The sequence below is a fragment of the Pelobates fuscus genome, chromosome 4 (genome assembly GCF_036172605.1).
Source record: "Pelobates fuscus isolate aPelFus1 chromosome 4, aPelFus1.pri, whole genome shotgun sequence".
NCBI lineage: Eukaryota > Metazoa > Chordata > Amphibia > Anura > Pelobatidae > Pelobates > Pelobates fuscus.
This window is the reverse complement of record NC_086320.1, coordinates 205,152,524-205,170,199: the sequence shown is the minus strand read 5'-3', so window position 1 is coordinate 205,170,199 and position 17,676 is coordinate 205,152,524. Positions and strand designations below refer to the sequence as shown.

The window sequence follows — 17,676 nt, the reverse complement described above, 5'->3', positions numbered from 1 at the left end:
GTTTGGCAAAATGATTTTTCTATCACTTACAGTTGCAAGAAAAGTATGTGAACCCTTTGGAATTATATGGATTTCTGCACAAATTGGTCATTAAATGTGATCTGACCATCATCTAAGTCACAACAATAGACAATCACAGTCTGCTTAAACTAATAACACACAAAGAATGAAATGTTGCCATGTTTTTATTGAACACACCATGTAAACATTCACAGTGCAGGTGGAAAAAGTATGTGAACCCTTGGATTTAATAACTGGTTGAACCTCCTTTGGCAGCAATAACTTCAACCAAACGTTTCCTGTAGTTGCAGATAAAACGTGCACAACAGTCAGGAGTAATTTTTGACCATTCCTCTTTACAGAACTGTTTCAGTTCAGCAATATTCTTGGGATGTCTGGTGTCAATCGCTTTCTTGAGGTCATGCCACAGCATCTCAATCGGGTTGAGGTCAGGACTCTGACTGGGCCACTTCAGAAGGCGTATTTTCTTCTGTTTAAGCCATTCTGTTGTTGATTTACTTCTATGCTTTGGGTCATTGTCCTGTTGCAACACCCATCTTCTGTTGTGCTTCAGCTGGTAGACAGATGGCCTTAAGTTCTCCTGCAAAATGTCTTGATAAACTTGGGAATTAATTTTTCCTTCGATGATAGCAATCCGTCCAGGCCCTGACGCAGCAAAGCAGCCCCAAACCATGATGCTCCCACCACCATACTTCACAGTTGGGATGAGGTTTTGATGTTGGTGTGCTGTGCCTCTTTTTCGCCACACATAGTGTTTTGTGTTTCTTCCAAACAACTCAACTTTGGTTTCATCTGTCCACAGAATATTTTGCCAGTACTGCTGTGGAACATCCAGGTGCTCTTGTGCAAACTGTAAATGTGCAGCAATGTTTTGTTTAGACAGCAGTGGCTTCCTCTGTGGTATCCTCCCATGAAATCCAATCTTGCTGAGTGTTTTACGTATTGTAGATTCGCTAACAGGGATGTTAGCATTTGCCAGTGACTTTTGTAAGTCTTTAGCTGACACTCTAGGATTCTTCTTCACCTCATTGAGCAGTCTGCACTGTGCTCTTGCAGTCATCTTTACAGGACGGACACTCCTAGGGAGAGTAGCAGCAGTGCTGAACTTTCTCCATTTATAGACAATTTGTCTTACCGTGGACTGATGAACACCAAGGCTTTTGGAGATACTTTTATAACCCTTTCCAGCTTTATGCAAGTCAACAATTCTTAATCGTAGGTCTTCGGAGAGCTCTTTTGTGCGAGGCATCATTCACATCAGGCAATGCTTCTTGTAAAAAGCAAACCCAGAACTGGTGTGTGTTTTTTATAGGGCAGGGCAGCTGTAACCAACACCTCCAATCTCATCTCATTTATTGGACTCCAGTTGGCTGACATCTCACTCCAATTAGCTCTTGGAGATGTCATTAGTCTAGGGGTTCACATGCTTTTTCCACCTGTACTGTGAATGTTTACATGGTGTGTTCAATAAAAACATGGCAACATTTCATTCTTTGTGTGTTATTAGTTTAAGCAGACTGTGATTGTCTATTGTTGTGACTTAGATGATGATCAGATCACATTATATGACCAATTTGTGCAGAAATCCATATCATTCCAAAGGGTTCACATACTTTTTCTTGCAACTGTATATTCTGGCTGCTATTACAACCTAATGTGGTAGTTATGGTGCAAGCAATCTTGATGTACTGATGAAACCTGGAAGGTCTGCAGCTAAGACTTGGTGCCACTGCAAAAACAATGCAGATGTTTCATTTCAACTCCTCCCAAAATATGTATTTTTTTTTTTATATCGCAAACTACAAACTATTTTATACAGAAAATCTGAAATGAGAGGTTTATTTTATTGGCAGTTGGTGCTGGGCTCTAGCTTTTTACACAAACTGGAACAATACTTGCTCTTAACTACTAAAATATGGTATTGTGGCTATGGTGTTTAAAGTGTCCCTTTGAGGACATGTTGAATAAAAGTTGTGTGTGTGGCTTTTTTTTCCATAGCACTGATAGAGCTCAGTTTGTTGCTAGGAAACAAAGCTCAGTAGAACTTACTCCCTTTTTTTTTTCTTCAGTGCCATGATTTTATTTCATTTTTTTTTTTCTTTAAAAGGACATCTAAGGAATTGTCTAAATTGTTGTAGCTTGTTGTGCATTATCAATAAGTATGATTTTTATATATATATATATATATATATATATATATATATATATATATATATATATATATATATGACATCCACTAGCTTCATGAAAGAGCATTTTACTGCAAAACATGTAAAATAAATAAATTAAAAAAGAACCACTATAGTTCCAGGAAAACAAACTCGGTTTCCTGGCACTATAGGGTCTTTAGGTCTCCCCCACCCTCAGACACCCACTCCCGCTGGGCTCAAGGGGGCTAAAGGAGTTAAACACTTACCTTTCTCCAGCGCCGGGCTCCCTCGGCGCTGGGGAACTCTCCTCAACACAGCAACTCCAGATGATCGTTTCAACCTTGTTAGGCATCATCAGTGAGGCATAGCTGATATCTCTCTAGGCACCGTGAGCAAGGGGTCCACGTCTGGATTACCCTTTAAACTTATGGAGAGCAAAAAAACAAGGTGCAAGAGTGTACTGAGAACGGATAGCATCTGAAATAGCCTGGAAGTGTCCTTTGGTGGGTCCCCGCTCAGATCTCAAGCTGGTTTTAGAACTTGCTGGCATATTGGCTATTGCCCTTTTGGGTGGGACCAGTCTGGTTTGCTTCAGATATGTTCCCTCTGTAATGGCACAAGATGAGCTAAAACCAGCTTGAGAACTGAGCTGGGATCCACCGAAGGGCAGGCTATTTTAGCTGCTGTCCATTCTCAGTACACTCTTGTGCCCTGCTTTTTGCTCTCCATATCGCCCATAATGCTCTTACAATCTCTGTTGCTGACAAAGCATCAGGTGAGATGCAGTCCTTACTGTCAGGGATCTTACCTGAGATTGGAGTTTCTAGCGTAGATATGTTTGCTCACCCTTGCAGATAGACACAGTCCAAGGTGACCAGGTAAGAAGCCACCTGGACTGTAAATCTATGCACAAGGGCTGTGCAGGAAAGGTATTCCAGAGCGGTACTGACAAGGTCACAAACAGCAGGATAGTCTAGGGATAGCCAAAGTCAAGGGATGCCAGAGGTCAGGATAAACAAAGTCAGAAGCCGGGGTCAATATGGAGTACAAATTCAGGAGACTTGAAAACAGGAACTGAACACATACACCAGAATCAAAAACTTGAACATGTTCTCAGGGAGGGGCAGTTTATATACCCAGCAGATGAATGATCAGTCTCAGGTGAAGCACAGCAATGACCATAGAATAAGTCCAGCCCCCAGTGCTGCAGACGGAGCCAGGAATAATAGGGCTAGAACAGCTCGAAAGAATCGGAACTGATGATTTAAAAATCATATTCAGCTAATTAACTTTCATCTTGTGACATGACTTTTGAACCCAAACCTATGTTCTCAAGTTAAAATAAAGAGCAAGCATATATCTCTAAATGTCAGTTCACATTGATGGTAAGTCTAAAGAGGTATTCTAGGGCAAAGTTCTAATACAGGAACAATTAGATGATTAGTTTCCATGGTGATTGCTCCACTTTTAGAACACTGCTCCAGAATGTTTCTTTATACTTAATCCCTACTGTGTCAGTGGGATATTACTGCACATCAAAGCATGTTCTGTTTTTCGCTGTTCTCTTAAACTGTGCATTATATATTAAAGTGAATGATTTATTGATTTTATCCTTCATAGCTTGATTGTAACTTGAGGACTTTCACCCATTAATCTTATGCTTTGATACCTGTCCTATTGGCAGCCTTCTTTTAATTGATTCTATAATTCAAGTAACTTCAGAGATTTTCACTTTCCCTTTGAAAGCTTTAAGGACCTGTTTCTCCATATGGCATATTTTCTTTATTAATCCTCTAAGAATCCAAAGACTGAGTGCGTAATTCCATCATAACAAAGAATATTTTATTTAATGGTGTTAAGGCTGTAAAAGTTATAAACATTCCATACAGCATTTGCAATTTTATGGACCATACTATGGTGACGCCTTCATCCTCTAGCTGGGAAGGATGTATTGTCATTTCTCTTTAGATAGTGAGCAAAAGTACCAGGTTAGAAAGTAAAGCTTGTCTCTATTGCATCTCTGAGAGATCGTTCACTCACCATGTCAGACAATGCTGTGGACCTCCCAATCCAGTGCCTACTCATTGCCAAAATGGTGAGCAGCAGTGGCAGAAGAGATGCGGTGTTAGAGCACCCAGTCAGGGGAGCTGCTTTGATCTCTCTTGGCTATAAGGAAAACAATGTAATGATTTTATTTTTTGTCATTATGGTGACCTGGATTCCCGGATTTGTCAACTTTACTAAAACCAATGGTGGAGAAGAATCATTTCCATAGGTCCTGCGCTAACAGTGTTTCTTATGTGTTCTCAGGTGACATGGCATGAAATTGCAAGACCTCAAATTCATGGATATGATATGCAATGTATTGCCATGATAGGAAGATTTCAGTTTGTTTCCGGAGCTGATGAAAAAGTTCTCAGAGTGTTTGCTGCCCCGAGAATCTTTATTGAAAACTTCAGTAATATTTCTGGTGTTCCAATGGAGAAGCTACTTTTCCACGTAAGTAACCTAGATTTTCATCCACTTCTTATCCACATGCTATGAAGATTAGTACTAGGAATATCTGTTGTTTAAATCCTTGAATAACTTCTTACATTTTTGATCCATTTTATTCAAATGCCTTACCAATTGACTCACAACCATAGATGGTTTGGATTAGAGTCTTCACACCTACAATAATTTGCCAGCCAGTGCTTGCATTAAATCATTAAGGCGCTATAAGATGTTATCATGTTTGTGTTTGAAACACTGTAGACTACTAATTTAATATTGGCAGTAATATATAAAGGCTAATTCAACCCTGATCCCACTATTGGGTTGTACTAACTTTTGTCACACATACTATATGTGGCATGACGTTTACAGCCTTATGCCATGTATAACAATTATTTAAACTTTTTTTATATTGCAAGATTTTGGGAACCAACGTCTATGTCATGTTGCTTTACGTTGGAGAAATGTTAGAAAAAAGGGGATGGTATTTGTTAAACTTGAAATAAGACCTCGTATTTATGAACTGATTTATTATGACACTATTTTTGAGAGACAATATTGTAAGAAGTGACTGGTCCCTCACTTGGGATCCAGACCTGTCCTGCTATATTGTCAATTACTCCTCTTCCAGCACCAGGGACCCCGACTGTCCTCGCGCGTGCATTCAGCCGGTCGCATGTGATTCTCACTGTGATTTTCACAGTGAGAAGCACGCAAGCGCCTCTAGCGGCTGTCAATGATACAGCCACTAGAGGCTGTGGAGGCTGGATTAACCCTCAGTATAAACATAGCAGTTTCTCTGAAACTGCTATGTTTATAAAAAAAAAAGGGTTAATCCTAGAGGGAACAGGCACCCAGACCACTTCATTAAGCTGAAGTGGTCTGGGTGCCTAGAGTGGTCCTTTAAGGACAACCAGAAAATAGTGTTGTTTGGTATAAAATCAAGGCAAGATTTAGATACCTTTGCCTGGAATGAATCATTGGATCTTAGCTTTTACGTGTTCCATAGGCTTGATATATCCCCCATTTTTTTTTTTTTTTATCCATGCAACAGATAATGCATTTCAAATATATTCATAACTAAGAAAATAAAATGTAAAAAGATAATTTGCCCATGTTCCTGCTGCATGGGACACTTCCTATTCAGGAGGTACATAAGCACCTGCTAAATTTTAAACCTACTGTCTGGCCCCCACCCCTGCGCGGTGGGTGGGGGCCATAAATTACAATGGGGGAGGGCATCCTGTCTCCCCCCCCCCCCTCCCACCCACCCCTGCGCGGTGGGTGGGGGCCATAAATTACAATGAAAAAACCCAAGCGCGAAAAAGAAAAAACCTGAGCGCAAAACAAAAATTTCCATCTTCACCCATGGAGGGCTCCGCGCAGACTGAGCTCTGCAGGGCGGGGGAAGGCTTATAAAGCCTTGCTCCGCCCTGCAATTATGCTAAGAACACTCTGGTTAGATTCCAAGCCTACCAATCAGAGTGTTATGAGTCAAATTACACAGCGTGGGAAAATTCCAAAGAACTTTCCCACACTGTGTAAAATGACACAGAGCACTCAGCGCTATCTAGTGAGGGCAGATGACGTGTCCCACAGGGACTTCCTCTACCCACACAAAGATGGCGGCGCCCTGAATATAGATCGGGGCAGAAAATAAAGAATAAAAAATAGGTAATATGGGGGTCTTAGGGTCATTTGGGGGTGACTAGGGTGTCAGTTAGATGTAGTGGAGTTGGGAGGGGGGGTTAAAAAAACGGGATACGGCCATGACAGTGCCGCTTTAACTTGCTTTTTAGAAAGTATTTAGGTTTCTTCTTGATCTCTTTTGTTCCTGTAAGTGATATCCTTTAGGAAATGTCTGCAGATTTCTGCTCTACATTACAAATTCTAGTTGACAGCTGTTTTTCATTCATATGATAAGCATAAGGGAAGATTGAACCTCAATAATGCTTAAGGGTCACAATGCAGTGTACTTCTGCACAGGATCGGCTAAATGTCGCTAGACACTTGACATATATATCTGATTCCTATTTCACGGCCTGTAGCTAGAGAAGTTTACTTGCTGTCCTCAATCCATATGTTTTATTTTCTTTATATATTTAAAAAAATAAACTGAATTTAAATGTTACCATGAAATCAAAGATAATTATTTTGGCTTTGTAACCTATTTCTACATAAACCTATATATTCTATGTTTTGTAATTAAAATGGGCACGTCGCATAAGGCAACTGCATTAAACTACATAGTAATATCAATTTCTTTGCTGCATTTACCTTTTTTATGGTTCGGTAGTACATTTCACCTACTCTACTACTGACATGTAGCCTTTAAGCAATACAATTACTGACAACTGGAGGCGATAAACTCAAGTGTTGGCTGTTGGTATCACTGAGCTAATAACTTTTTGCTGCTTACGTCAGCATCCATTGATAGAATCCAGGTGTATCCAAAACTTATTGTTTAAAGAAACTGCCAAAATGGGCAATACAAATTAGAAATCACTGTCTAATGTATATATATCATTTTCATGCATGTATTTATGGGGTGTATATCTTAAAACCGTTTTCAAGAGTAGCCTCTTTCAAACTGCATCATTTCAATCCATACCCTTTTTCCCCGGAAGAGATTTTGTCTTTTCACAGGGAAATAACCAGAAATTGAGAATCCTCTGTAGCTCTCCCTCTGTGCATGTGCACTTCCACCATGGTGATCTAAGCTCTTATTTAAAGTATACAGGTGGGGACTTCTGTTAGCTCAGGGAAGCATGAAGAACTTAATTTCCACCCTATAGTGTTCCTTTAAGGTGTATAGACCTGGAGGCAGACGCATTTCCTCTACTACAGCAACATCTGCTACCCTAGATCCAAAATGGTTAGTGTCGGTATAGTGAGATTTCTTGGGGCTCAGATGATACAAGGACCCTCCAGACACAGGTTGTTGGAAGAATAAAATACTGTTTATTATTTTTCGGCTGAAAAGTCCCAGCACCTTTATCCGAAACACGATGTTCTGAGCCACGAGTGAACAAAGAATATATACCATAAATGATGTGTTCCATATGTATACAGAAACTTTAAAATGACACAAATATTACAATGATTATATCCAAGTATTAGGCTACTACTTATCTCTTACATATATGAACTAGTAGTGGGCGTTCCCAACATTCCACACATGCGTCCTGGCCCTAGATGTTTACATAGTATTTTAACCATGTGAGTGCCAGGGGATTTCTTAAAGGAACACTATAGGGTCAGGGACATAAACATGTATTCCTGACCCTTAAGTGCAAAACCCACTATTTAGGTGGCTTTACCCCCACTTAGCCCCCTTAAAATTTAATAAAACCCACCTTATTTACAGCACCGCATTGGTCTGCCGGTGCTCGGCTCGCCTCCTTGGTGACATCATCACAATTGGTGATTTTTAGCCAATCCAATGCTTTCCCATGGGGATAACAATGGATTGGCTAAAATCGTCAATGGGGTGGGGCCAACCGCTGTTTTGTCCGATCAGCACCTCCTCATAGAGATGCATTGAATCAGTGCATCTCTATGCAGAGTGTGGGGACACTGAACGGCATTGCTGCCTACTGTGCAGCACTGAGCCAGGGAGCCCCTCCAGTGGCCACTTGGAGATGTCCCTAGGGCCAATGTAAACACTGCCTTTTCTCTGAAAATGCATGAAATGCATACAGTGATTATACTCACCAGAACAACTACATTTAAGGCATTCTGTAGCTTCTACCTCATCGGCAGTTATAGCTTAGTACATTTCCCCAAGGTGCTAAACTTTTTGGTGCATTTACTCTTTAATTACCATGGCCATATTAACATTCCCTTATATCATAAATAAATAACAGATCTTCATACACAAGATTGATAATATGTGTAGAGGCAGATCTTAATATATGCATCTCTCCTCATTTATCCTGAGGGTGAAAGCACTGTCGGCCATTCATTAAAGTGACATGCTAATGTTCTGCTATATGCAATTTCTAAATTGATAAATTATGCAGTTTGATTTCTGTCACATGAGTGTGCAAGAGTGTCTTTTTAAATCTGTGTAAAGCTTTTGTCAGAGAGCAAGAAAATGAATGGTTTTAGTGTGATAGAGAATTGAATTTAAAAGATACCTCCACTGTTTTGTGTCAAGCATTCTGTAGCTATAGGTAAGAAATATTTTTTTTGTAGAAAACAATTTTCTGATTGACTGTGGTTTTTCTACTTTGGTCACTTTGTAAAATGAATGAAATGTAACCTTCACTGTTCCTGCATATATAACTTCTATTTGACCCTCAAGTCACATCTGCTGCATTTACTTGGCTGAATGATTTTCATTTATTTAGATTAAGTTCTGTGCAAATTGAATATGGTTTTCAGGATGTAACAATTGAAAAGCTGATGTCATAGGATGAGGTCAATGAGATGCACCGTATAATGTTTCCAATCTCCACATGAATGAATATTTGAAGGATAGACTAATCCAATGTATATTAGATTAATTCTATTTAGAAAATACTGTCATACAATGCACCCTTACTGCTAAGGCTGCCAATCAACTTATCTCAAATTTCCGAAGTATATCAAGCCACGAAGACCGAACTGTGCTCTCACTAAATATTAAGGGCCCTTGAATAATAAAATGGCAGAGTGGTGTCAAGTAAATGCTTTTATCACTCATATGTTTACCAAAAAAAATATTCAAAACAAAATCGAAAAAATGTATTAACTTTTTCTCCAATGTAAAAAGCTTTTCCCCCTTCATTATTATTACTAGATACTTTACACTAGAAAGAAACTTTAATAAATAAACTTTATATATATATATATATATATATATATATATATATATATATATATATATAATTTTTTTTTTTTTATTAAGACTGAAAGCCGCAGTTCTTAATTAAAGGGACACTCCAAGCACAAATACCATCACAACTATTGGTTACAACTTCAACAACAAAATTTTGACTTAATTGTTAGCTGTACACACACACACTATCACTACCTACACACACAGTGTCACTTGCAAACTCTCACTAGCACACACACACTGTCGCTCAAATACAAACTCACACAACTTTACAAAACATCACACTTTACACACAGAAATAAAGCAATTTAGCACACACATATACCAATTTACAAAATTCATACAATAAACAATCCCCCTTAGCCTACCTAGGTGCTGTGACGAGGAGAAAAGGTCCAGGCTGCAGGAAGTTGTTCTTCTTTCTGCTGGGGGAGCAGGAGAGCCGTGCACAGGCTACTTCCTGTTCCCCTCCGAAAGCTTCCGATGTTCACAGGCAGGGGACAGGCGGGATACTAGGTCATGTCCCGGTTTCCCCTGCCTACTGGAAGCAGAGTGCTCTGCAGAGGGAGCCCAGCAGGTGAGTGGCTGCGCTTAGGGGTGGCTAAGCAGCCGCTCGCTCTGCACCCCAGCCAAGACAGCAGCAGGGCAGCCAACTAGGAAACCTCCCAGTGGGCGCCCCCTGCAGGTCGGCACCCCAGACGAATGCCTTATTCGCCTTATGGTAGTGCCGGCTCTGGGTGTCACAAAGAAAATCAAAACTAAGAACCCATTCTGCAACTCTGCACTAATTTACATTAACCCAGTTACTAACTGTAACTTACCTGCTCCAGGTGCCTATGTTACTCCCCTTGTCAGCTGCGCTGCTCAATTTCTCAGGTATGTGTAGACCGAATACTCCACACGGCCATGCAACCTGAAAAGGAAATGCATGAACTTTCCATTCGGTGCTGGCAAACCGCTCCACCTCCTCGTGTGCACGGGCCGAAAGTGTAAAGGCCGTAGTGTAAGTGTGTAGTGTCAGTCCCTCCCCCCTAAGTAGTCACATAAATTAGGCGAACCCATAGCCAAATCAATTTGGGGTTGTAGCCTTTTTTTTTCTGGTGCTGCATATCTTGAATGGGGTCTTCACTAAATATAGAACATCCTCTATGCTGCTAACAATGGGTTAATCCTTTATATTGTCATATTACTGGTGTTATGGTGCTTGGAGTGCTTCTTTTACATGTTCACCAAATCAAGAACATTGCTAAATGTTGCATCGTAAGAGACCATAGTCCCTATCCAAGACCCATCTATCAGGATCTGCATATGCAGCCCTGCTAAAATGTTGCATTTGACTACCTCACCATTCTCACTCCCACTTGCATTCCTCAATCAAGTTAAAGGAACACTTGTTTTAATAGAATGTAAGTTTGTTTAAATAGGACCATTTTCACACTGTGTTCCTGGCAACATATTTTGTTTGCCATTGACTTCTCACTATATATCTTCATTGTCTAACTGCAAAATGTGTTGGCACGTTAAATATGCTAATTCTAATTGAGAGATGGGGAGAGGGGTTAAGGCGGCTCTGTCATTTTTGAGCTTTTCATAAAGATAGATTATGTGAAAAGCACTTATTGATTTTGTTGGAATTCCTTTATTTGGGATGAGAGTGTAAATTAGTGAGGGAGACACGTAGAGAGAATGTGCTGAGGCTGGATAGTAAAAGTGCCACGGTTCCATATATACTTTATTTACACATTTTATAATCCTTATTTGCATTAAAAGTTTTATGAGAGAAAGTTGAGACACTTTCGTGGTTTAATTAGTTGTCCATTTTACTAGAAAGTAGCAGTAAACCTGGGGGAATCCATGGTAAGATTTAAACTTTACATTAACCTGTACCAAATATTTTTTTTCCTGCATGATCTGAGTCACTGCACATTTTAGAAACCATCTGTTATAATGGGGATAACCCCATTTTTTCTCTACATATTGCAGAGCCGGAATGAGAAATTTTCAAATAAAGAACAGAAAGTCTATATTGATCAGATTTCAAGCCACACCATCTGTGGTTTTTTTTTTTGGTTTTTTTTTTACAAAATGTTCACTAGAAAGGCATTAAAACAATGAGAGATTTTTTATTTTTATTTTATTTTTTAAAAAAGCACTTTCAAGCTTGTAATGTAGTACAGGCAATGGTTTCTCAGAATACAGCATTCTTCCTTGCACACAGTAGTCATTACACCATGAACACTCAACACTTGTAATATAGAAGCTATATTTCAGTGGTTGATTATAGATCGTTTGAAGGTAGTTAGGAGGCTCCTACTTATGTAGGTTTGCTTTTAAAAACTGGACAATTTCATAGAAGCAAAAATAAAATGCTGATCGTTAAATACTTTAGTACAGATCTCTCTTACTGTTTGTTTTCACATATGTCATGGGTTTAACAAACATTACATTATACTGTAGTTAGAAAGAGATTCTTGAAATGGACCAGCTGTTATATGCACTGTAGGTAATCCAGGGATGTATTTACCACAAGTCAAACAAGGCATTTGCCACCTTACTGTGAGTGAGTGTAGCTGTCAGTGTGTGTCTGTGAGTGAGTGAAAGTGTGTGTGTCTTTCAGTGAGAATGGGTGTGCCTGGGAGTGTGTGTGTCATTTTATGTGTATCTGAGAGTGTGTGCCAGTGAGTGAGTGGGTGTGTCAGTGTGTGTTTGTCAGTGAAAGTATGTGTTGGTTAAACAGTGTGTGCCAATGACTGTGTATCTGTAAGTGAGTGTATATCAGTGCATGTGTCTGTCCGTCATAAAAGTGGCCTTGACACGAATTGGGGGGGCAAATTTAGATTTTGGGGGGGCCCGAATTTAGTTGTGCCTAGGGCAGCACAAATCCAAAATACACCACTGAGGTAATCTTGTGTGAGTATGCTGCCCCAATAGTTTTCAAAAGATAAATTAAATTATAAACCAGACCAGTTTATCTCATTGTCCCCTTAACCTTGAGAAACTGCAATAATTACCTTGCAGGGTTAACTTCACCGTTAGTGGCTGCCGTCCAGGAAGACACTAGATGTGCTTCTGGGTCAAGCGTCAGCTAAAACCCCATAGGAAAACATTGATTCTGTGCTTTCCTTTGGGAAAGTCCTAATGCGCTCGCTGTGCATGTGTCACGATTCTGGGAACCTAACACGCGAACAGGTCACAGAGAGGAACAGGTGCAGTACCGGTCCTTAGAATGACCGGGTTAAGCACACCAAGAATAGTCAGGAGACAAGCCGAGTAAGGGGAGCCAGAAAACAGGTGAACGTGAAACAAAGCCGAGGTCAAAGGGATGGAGAATACAGGAGAGTCGGAGAAACAAGCCAAATAATCAGTAACCAGAGAGAAACACAAGCAAACAGCAATACAGGTAACCAAAGACCACAACAGGGCACAGAGAGACAGGAAAGGTAAGTATTTAAATCCTGTGCTTAATTCTGATTGGATAACTTCCAATCAGAATTAACAATCACACGTGAGGGATATCTATACCTCCCACTGTGATTATTGTGCTGTAGCTTTAACGCCGGGTCACGTGAGTGACCCCGGCGTTCAGATATTTGTGCCGACTCCCAGCGTGCAGCATTATACATGCTGCCGCTGGGAGGAGGAGAGGAGGACGCGAGCGGCGTGTCAAGAAGAGAGGACGCCGCTCGCTGACAGGTAAGGGGAGAGGGGACCGCGAGAGGATTGCAGCCTCCACTCACAGCCGCCCGCGGAGCCCTGACAGCACGTGCATTAGGCCCACCACTCTCCGGCTGATGTTAACGGAGGAGGAGCAGAGGTGGAATCAGCTAAGGTTCTAACCCTATGTCGACTGCAGGAGTTGGAGGGGGGGTGGGGGGGGCATGCAGGGGTTGCTAGAGGGCACTATAGTGCTAGGATTACAACTTTGTATTCTAAGCACTATAGTTTCCCTTTAACAGTTATTTTTCCCAGATAAGACCTATCAAAGGGCTGATTATCCCCTTTAGAGATTGATTTTCAACCAAAAAGGCAAAGTAAGCAACTCTACCAGCCCTACTGGCAAGTAATGGAGATGGATATAGTCTATGATCTACGCCTCTATGGTGTAGTGCGTTTTAGCAGACGTTACACATTATAGTGTTATAGGAATTTTAAAGGCCACCATTTTCTTTGATGAACACAGAATACTTTATACACTGTGTAAAGTAAGGTTGCATTCTGTTTGGTCAATAACATTACACATAGACAAAACCAAGTCCTGCGCTCAAACTCCCACTACTCATGGGCGGCAACAACGACCATAGTACACACCAGCCCCGATACATACAGTAAAAAACAAAGAAAATAAGTTATCTGCACTCTTTCCCAAATCCCTATGTATATTTAAACAAATGGAGTCTATTTAGTTACTCTAATGGCCATTAGAGGGAATGCCTACATGCCATGCCAAGGCAAACCTCTTAGGTGGGTCCTACAGTAGCCATTCACCTTGCCTCCTTGAGCTTCTGGCAAATATATCTCTAATGAGTCAGAGAGGGATATTTGTATCCACCCCTACATAGTTATTAACCCTTAATAGGGAACATATGGGAAGGGCAACAGCACATGAGTAGTGGGAGTTTGAGTGCAGGACTTGTTTTTGTGTGTTCGTATTCACTTTTGTATCACACAGCTATGTTACAATGCTGCCGCCCATCCCATATGTTCCCTATTAATAAGGGTTAATAAGCATGTAGAGGTGTATATAAAAAAAATACCCCTCTCTGTCTCATTAGAGATATCTTTGCCAGAAGCTTAAGGAAGCAAGGTGAGTGGTTAGTGTAGGACCCACCTAAGAGGTTTGCTTTGACGTGGCAGGTGGGCATTCCCTCTAGTGGCCATTGGAGTAACTAAATCGCCTCCATTTGTTTAATGGGACACTATAGTCACCAGAACAACTACAGCTTATTGAATTTGTTCTGGTGAGTAGAATCATTACCTTCAGGCTTTTTGCTGTAAACACTGTCTTTTCAGAGAAAAAGCAATGTTTACATTACAGCCTAGTGATACCTTCAGAATATAGAAGAAACAAATGTGTGAGTTATAGGCGCTTATTAGTATAGTGATTTTTCGGTAATAGCAGCTTGTACACTTTATGGGTGCTCCAAAAATCACCCACTATTTTGGAAAAGTACAATAAGAGCACACAGAGAAGATAGAGAGTGAAAAGACCCTCTACCACTCTGTGGGACAGTAGTGCAGCGCTGTATAATAAAATAAACTCACCAGTTATTTTATTATACAGCGCTGCACTACTGTCCCACAGAGTGGTAGAGGGTCTTTTCACTCTCTATCTTCTCTGTGTGCTCTTATTGTAGTGATACCTTCACTTGCCACTCCTCAGATGGCTGTTAGAGATCCTTCTTGGGTGATGTCTGCCTAAAATGCATCCAAACATTCAGTATCTCCTCCCTCTGCATGCAGACACTGAACTTTCGTCATAGATATTCATTGATTCAATTCATCTCTATGAGGAGATGCTGATTGGCCAGGGCTGTGTTTTAATCATGCTGGGTCTGCCCCTGATCTGCCTCCTTGTCAGTCTCAGCCAATCCTATGGGGAAGCACTGTGATTGGATCAGGCTACCACTTCTGATGATGTCAGCAGACTGCTTGTTTGTCTGAGACAAACAGCATGCAGAGTTACAGCTTCAGGCATAAATACAGTAAGATTTTGCTATATTTATGGAGGCATGCGGGGCCCAGGTGGGCTAGATGGGGGTTTTAACACTATAGGGTCAGGAATACATGTTTGTGTTCCTGACCCTATAGTGATCCTTTAAATATTCATAGGGATTTGGGAAAGAACGCAGGTAACTATACTGTAAACATTACATATAGGTTCTCTTGAATTGTAACAGTTCATTTTCAGTACAGCTTTTGTTGCAGAATGAATGCTTGTATAACCATTTAATTCTTAGAGTGAGAATAAAAAGGCTTTTTTTATATTTTTGTTTTGGGTTTTTTTTTTTCTCCCCATGCATTGATTTCCTATTTCTTTTACAGGGAGACACCAGCCTTCCAGAAGGAGCTACAGTGCCTGCTTTGGGTTTGTCGAATAAAGCAATCTTTCAAGGTAAGATTGATGTTTTCATCCGCAGGGGGAAGTGTGCGTGGTACATTTGAAAGCCAATCTCTTCAAGACAACAAGCGAAGCTGCAGACAAGATTTTATTTTTATTAGCAGATGGTGATAATTTAAAGGACAGGATGCAATTGTGAAGCTTCTATTTATAATAGGACATGGTAACAATGATGGACTAAATCTCTCCTGTGTGCTGTTAAAAACATAATTTTTTTTTTTTAATTCATTCTCATCATCTGTGTCATTAGCATTGTGAGTTTTGCCTGTGGACAATAGTTTTATATTTTAATGAAATAGTATTTGCAGAGCAGTATACATCAATTACAGCCATGTTATTAATGTAGTCTACATCTAACATCCCATTATGCAATTTATCTCATTAAAACAGCTTCTGTTATAGGAGGGAGCCTCGCTAAACGAAAACAAATAGCTTTCATTAAATAGGTTTGTTTGTCTTTCTACATTTACATTTGGAATATCGACACAACTTGGAGATATAGGTTCAAAGATGTTAATCTACTTTAATGTTTAATGAAGAACATGGCCTATGTGTGAGTCTGTGCATTGTATATGGGACACTGGATACTTAATGTGTTCTCTTTTTTTAGTTTGGTTCTAGATAATATTTGTAGCACAGCAAAATGGAAAGTTACCTCCTACACAATGCACTGCAAACATTTAGTTCATGTTTTCCTCTTGCAGGACTAGAAGTCAAGCGATTTAAAACGTACTGAAAGTGTGTAAATTCTAAGGATGAGATCAGCGTGTTGTGAAATAACCATTAAGCAACCGATATTGTTAGTAACGAGCTTTAATGCACAAACCAGGAAGGTTTGACTTCCTCTCACATGAATGTAATTTAATGTGTCATTAACTTCACATTACTTTTCTTCTATTGTTACATAAAAAGAGTACAAGGCGAGTATACAGGATTGTCTTGTCTAATGACCATTCTTTCATATATGTAGATCAGGGCATGGAAAAACACAAGATATGTTGCTCCCTTGACGGTCACACAACACTTTTTTCTAGGTGATGCTAATTTACAAGTCATTGTTCCACAAAAACCTGGAAGTCTGTTTACTATTATTTTGTTATAAATGCATTTGCTCTCTGTTTAGAAACGTATCTTCGTAAACCTAAACATACTTGTCATCAGTTTAATAGGTTTTAGCTTCTTACAATACTTTGCTTAGCATGCTCTTCTCATTAAAGGAACACTATAGGGTCAGGAACACAAACATGTATACCTGACCCCATAGTGCTAAACCCTCCATTTAGGTGGCTTGCTCCCCCCCTTAGCCCCCTTAAAAGCAATTAAAACTCACCTTGTTTCCAGCCCCGCCCCCTTGGTGACATCAGAATTGCCCAATATCGAATAAAAGTGACTGCACTACAATCACAGAATTCAATTTCTTTTGAATAATATAAAAAGGGAAAAAAATATGGTTCTCCAAACTAATGAGGTGACCATATCTCCATATATACGTGGTACACAAAACAAGGAAGTACAGGACTCAGCATTGTAAATCACAACATACATAATTACACACATACAGTCTCATGTATACCTAGACAGCCACACACAATATAATGCACACACATTCACACAGCCATATGGACACTGTATCGGTCAGATACACACACACACACACACACACTCAGTCATATACTTACACAACATAAGTAACAACTGTCCCTCCTAGTCAAATACACACAGTACTTGCTGTCTTGAGCACCAGAGGGAGTAGAGGAGGCCTGGGTCCCTAGTGTCTAATGTCTTCCTGTTCCTCTCTGTGCAGATGAAACTATAGACTTGATGAGGCCCTCTTAAACAATGTAAGGATCATCTCTGTAAACTCATTTGTATATATTCTTTTTCATGCAAAGCTTCTATGTAAAATATTTTTTCTTATTTCAGTTTGTTGTATATGTACAGTGATGTATACACATTAATACACACATACAAATCCACAGATCATATCTCATATATAGATATGCTCTCATTCACATAAATATAGAGACACACACTGTCACATACATAGACACATACCAACATACACTGTCACA

At 40.0% G+C, this 17,676-nt stretch overlaps 1 protein-coding gene across 2 annotated transcripts in view; it reads left to right on the top strand.

Annotated features, from left to right (window-relative positions):
- The window catches only part of ELP2 (elongator acetyltransferase complex subunit 2), a 162,159-nt gene that overhangs the window by 98,031 nt on the left and 46,452 nt on the right, over positions 1-17,676 (top strand). For both annotated transcript variants that reach the window (XM_063451860.1, XM_063451861.1), the window contains exons 13-14: positions 4,482-4,670; positions 15,529-15,598. In XM_063451860.1, coding sequence (XP_063307930.1) covers positions 4,482-4,670; positions 15,529-15,598 — 259 coding nt within the window. The remainder of the gene's footprint in view (positions 1-4,481; positions 4,671-15,528; positions 15,599-17,676) is intronic.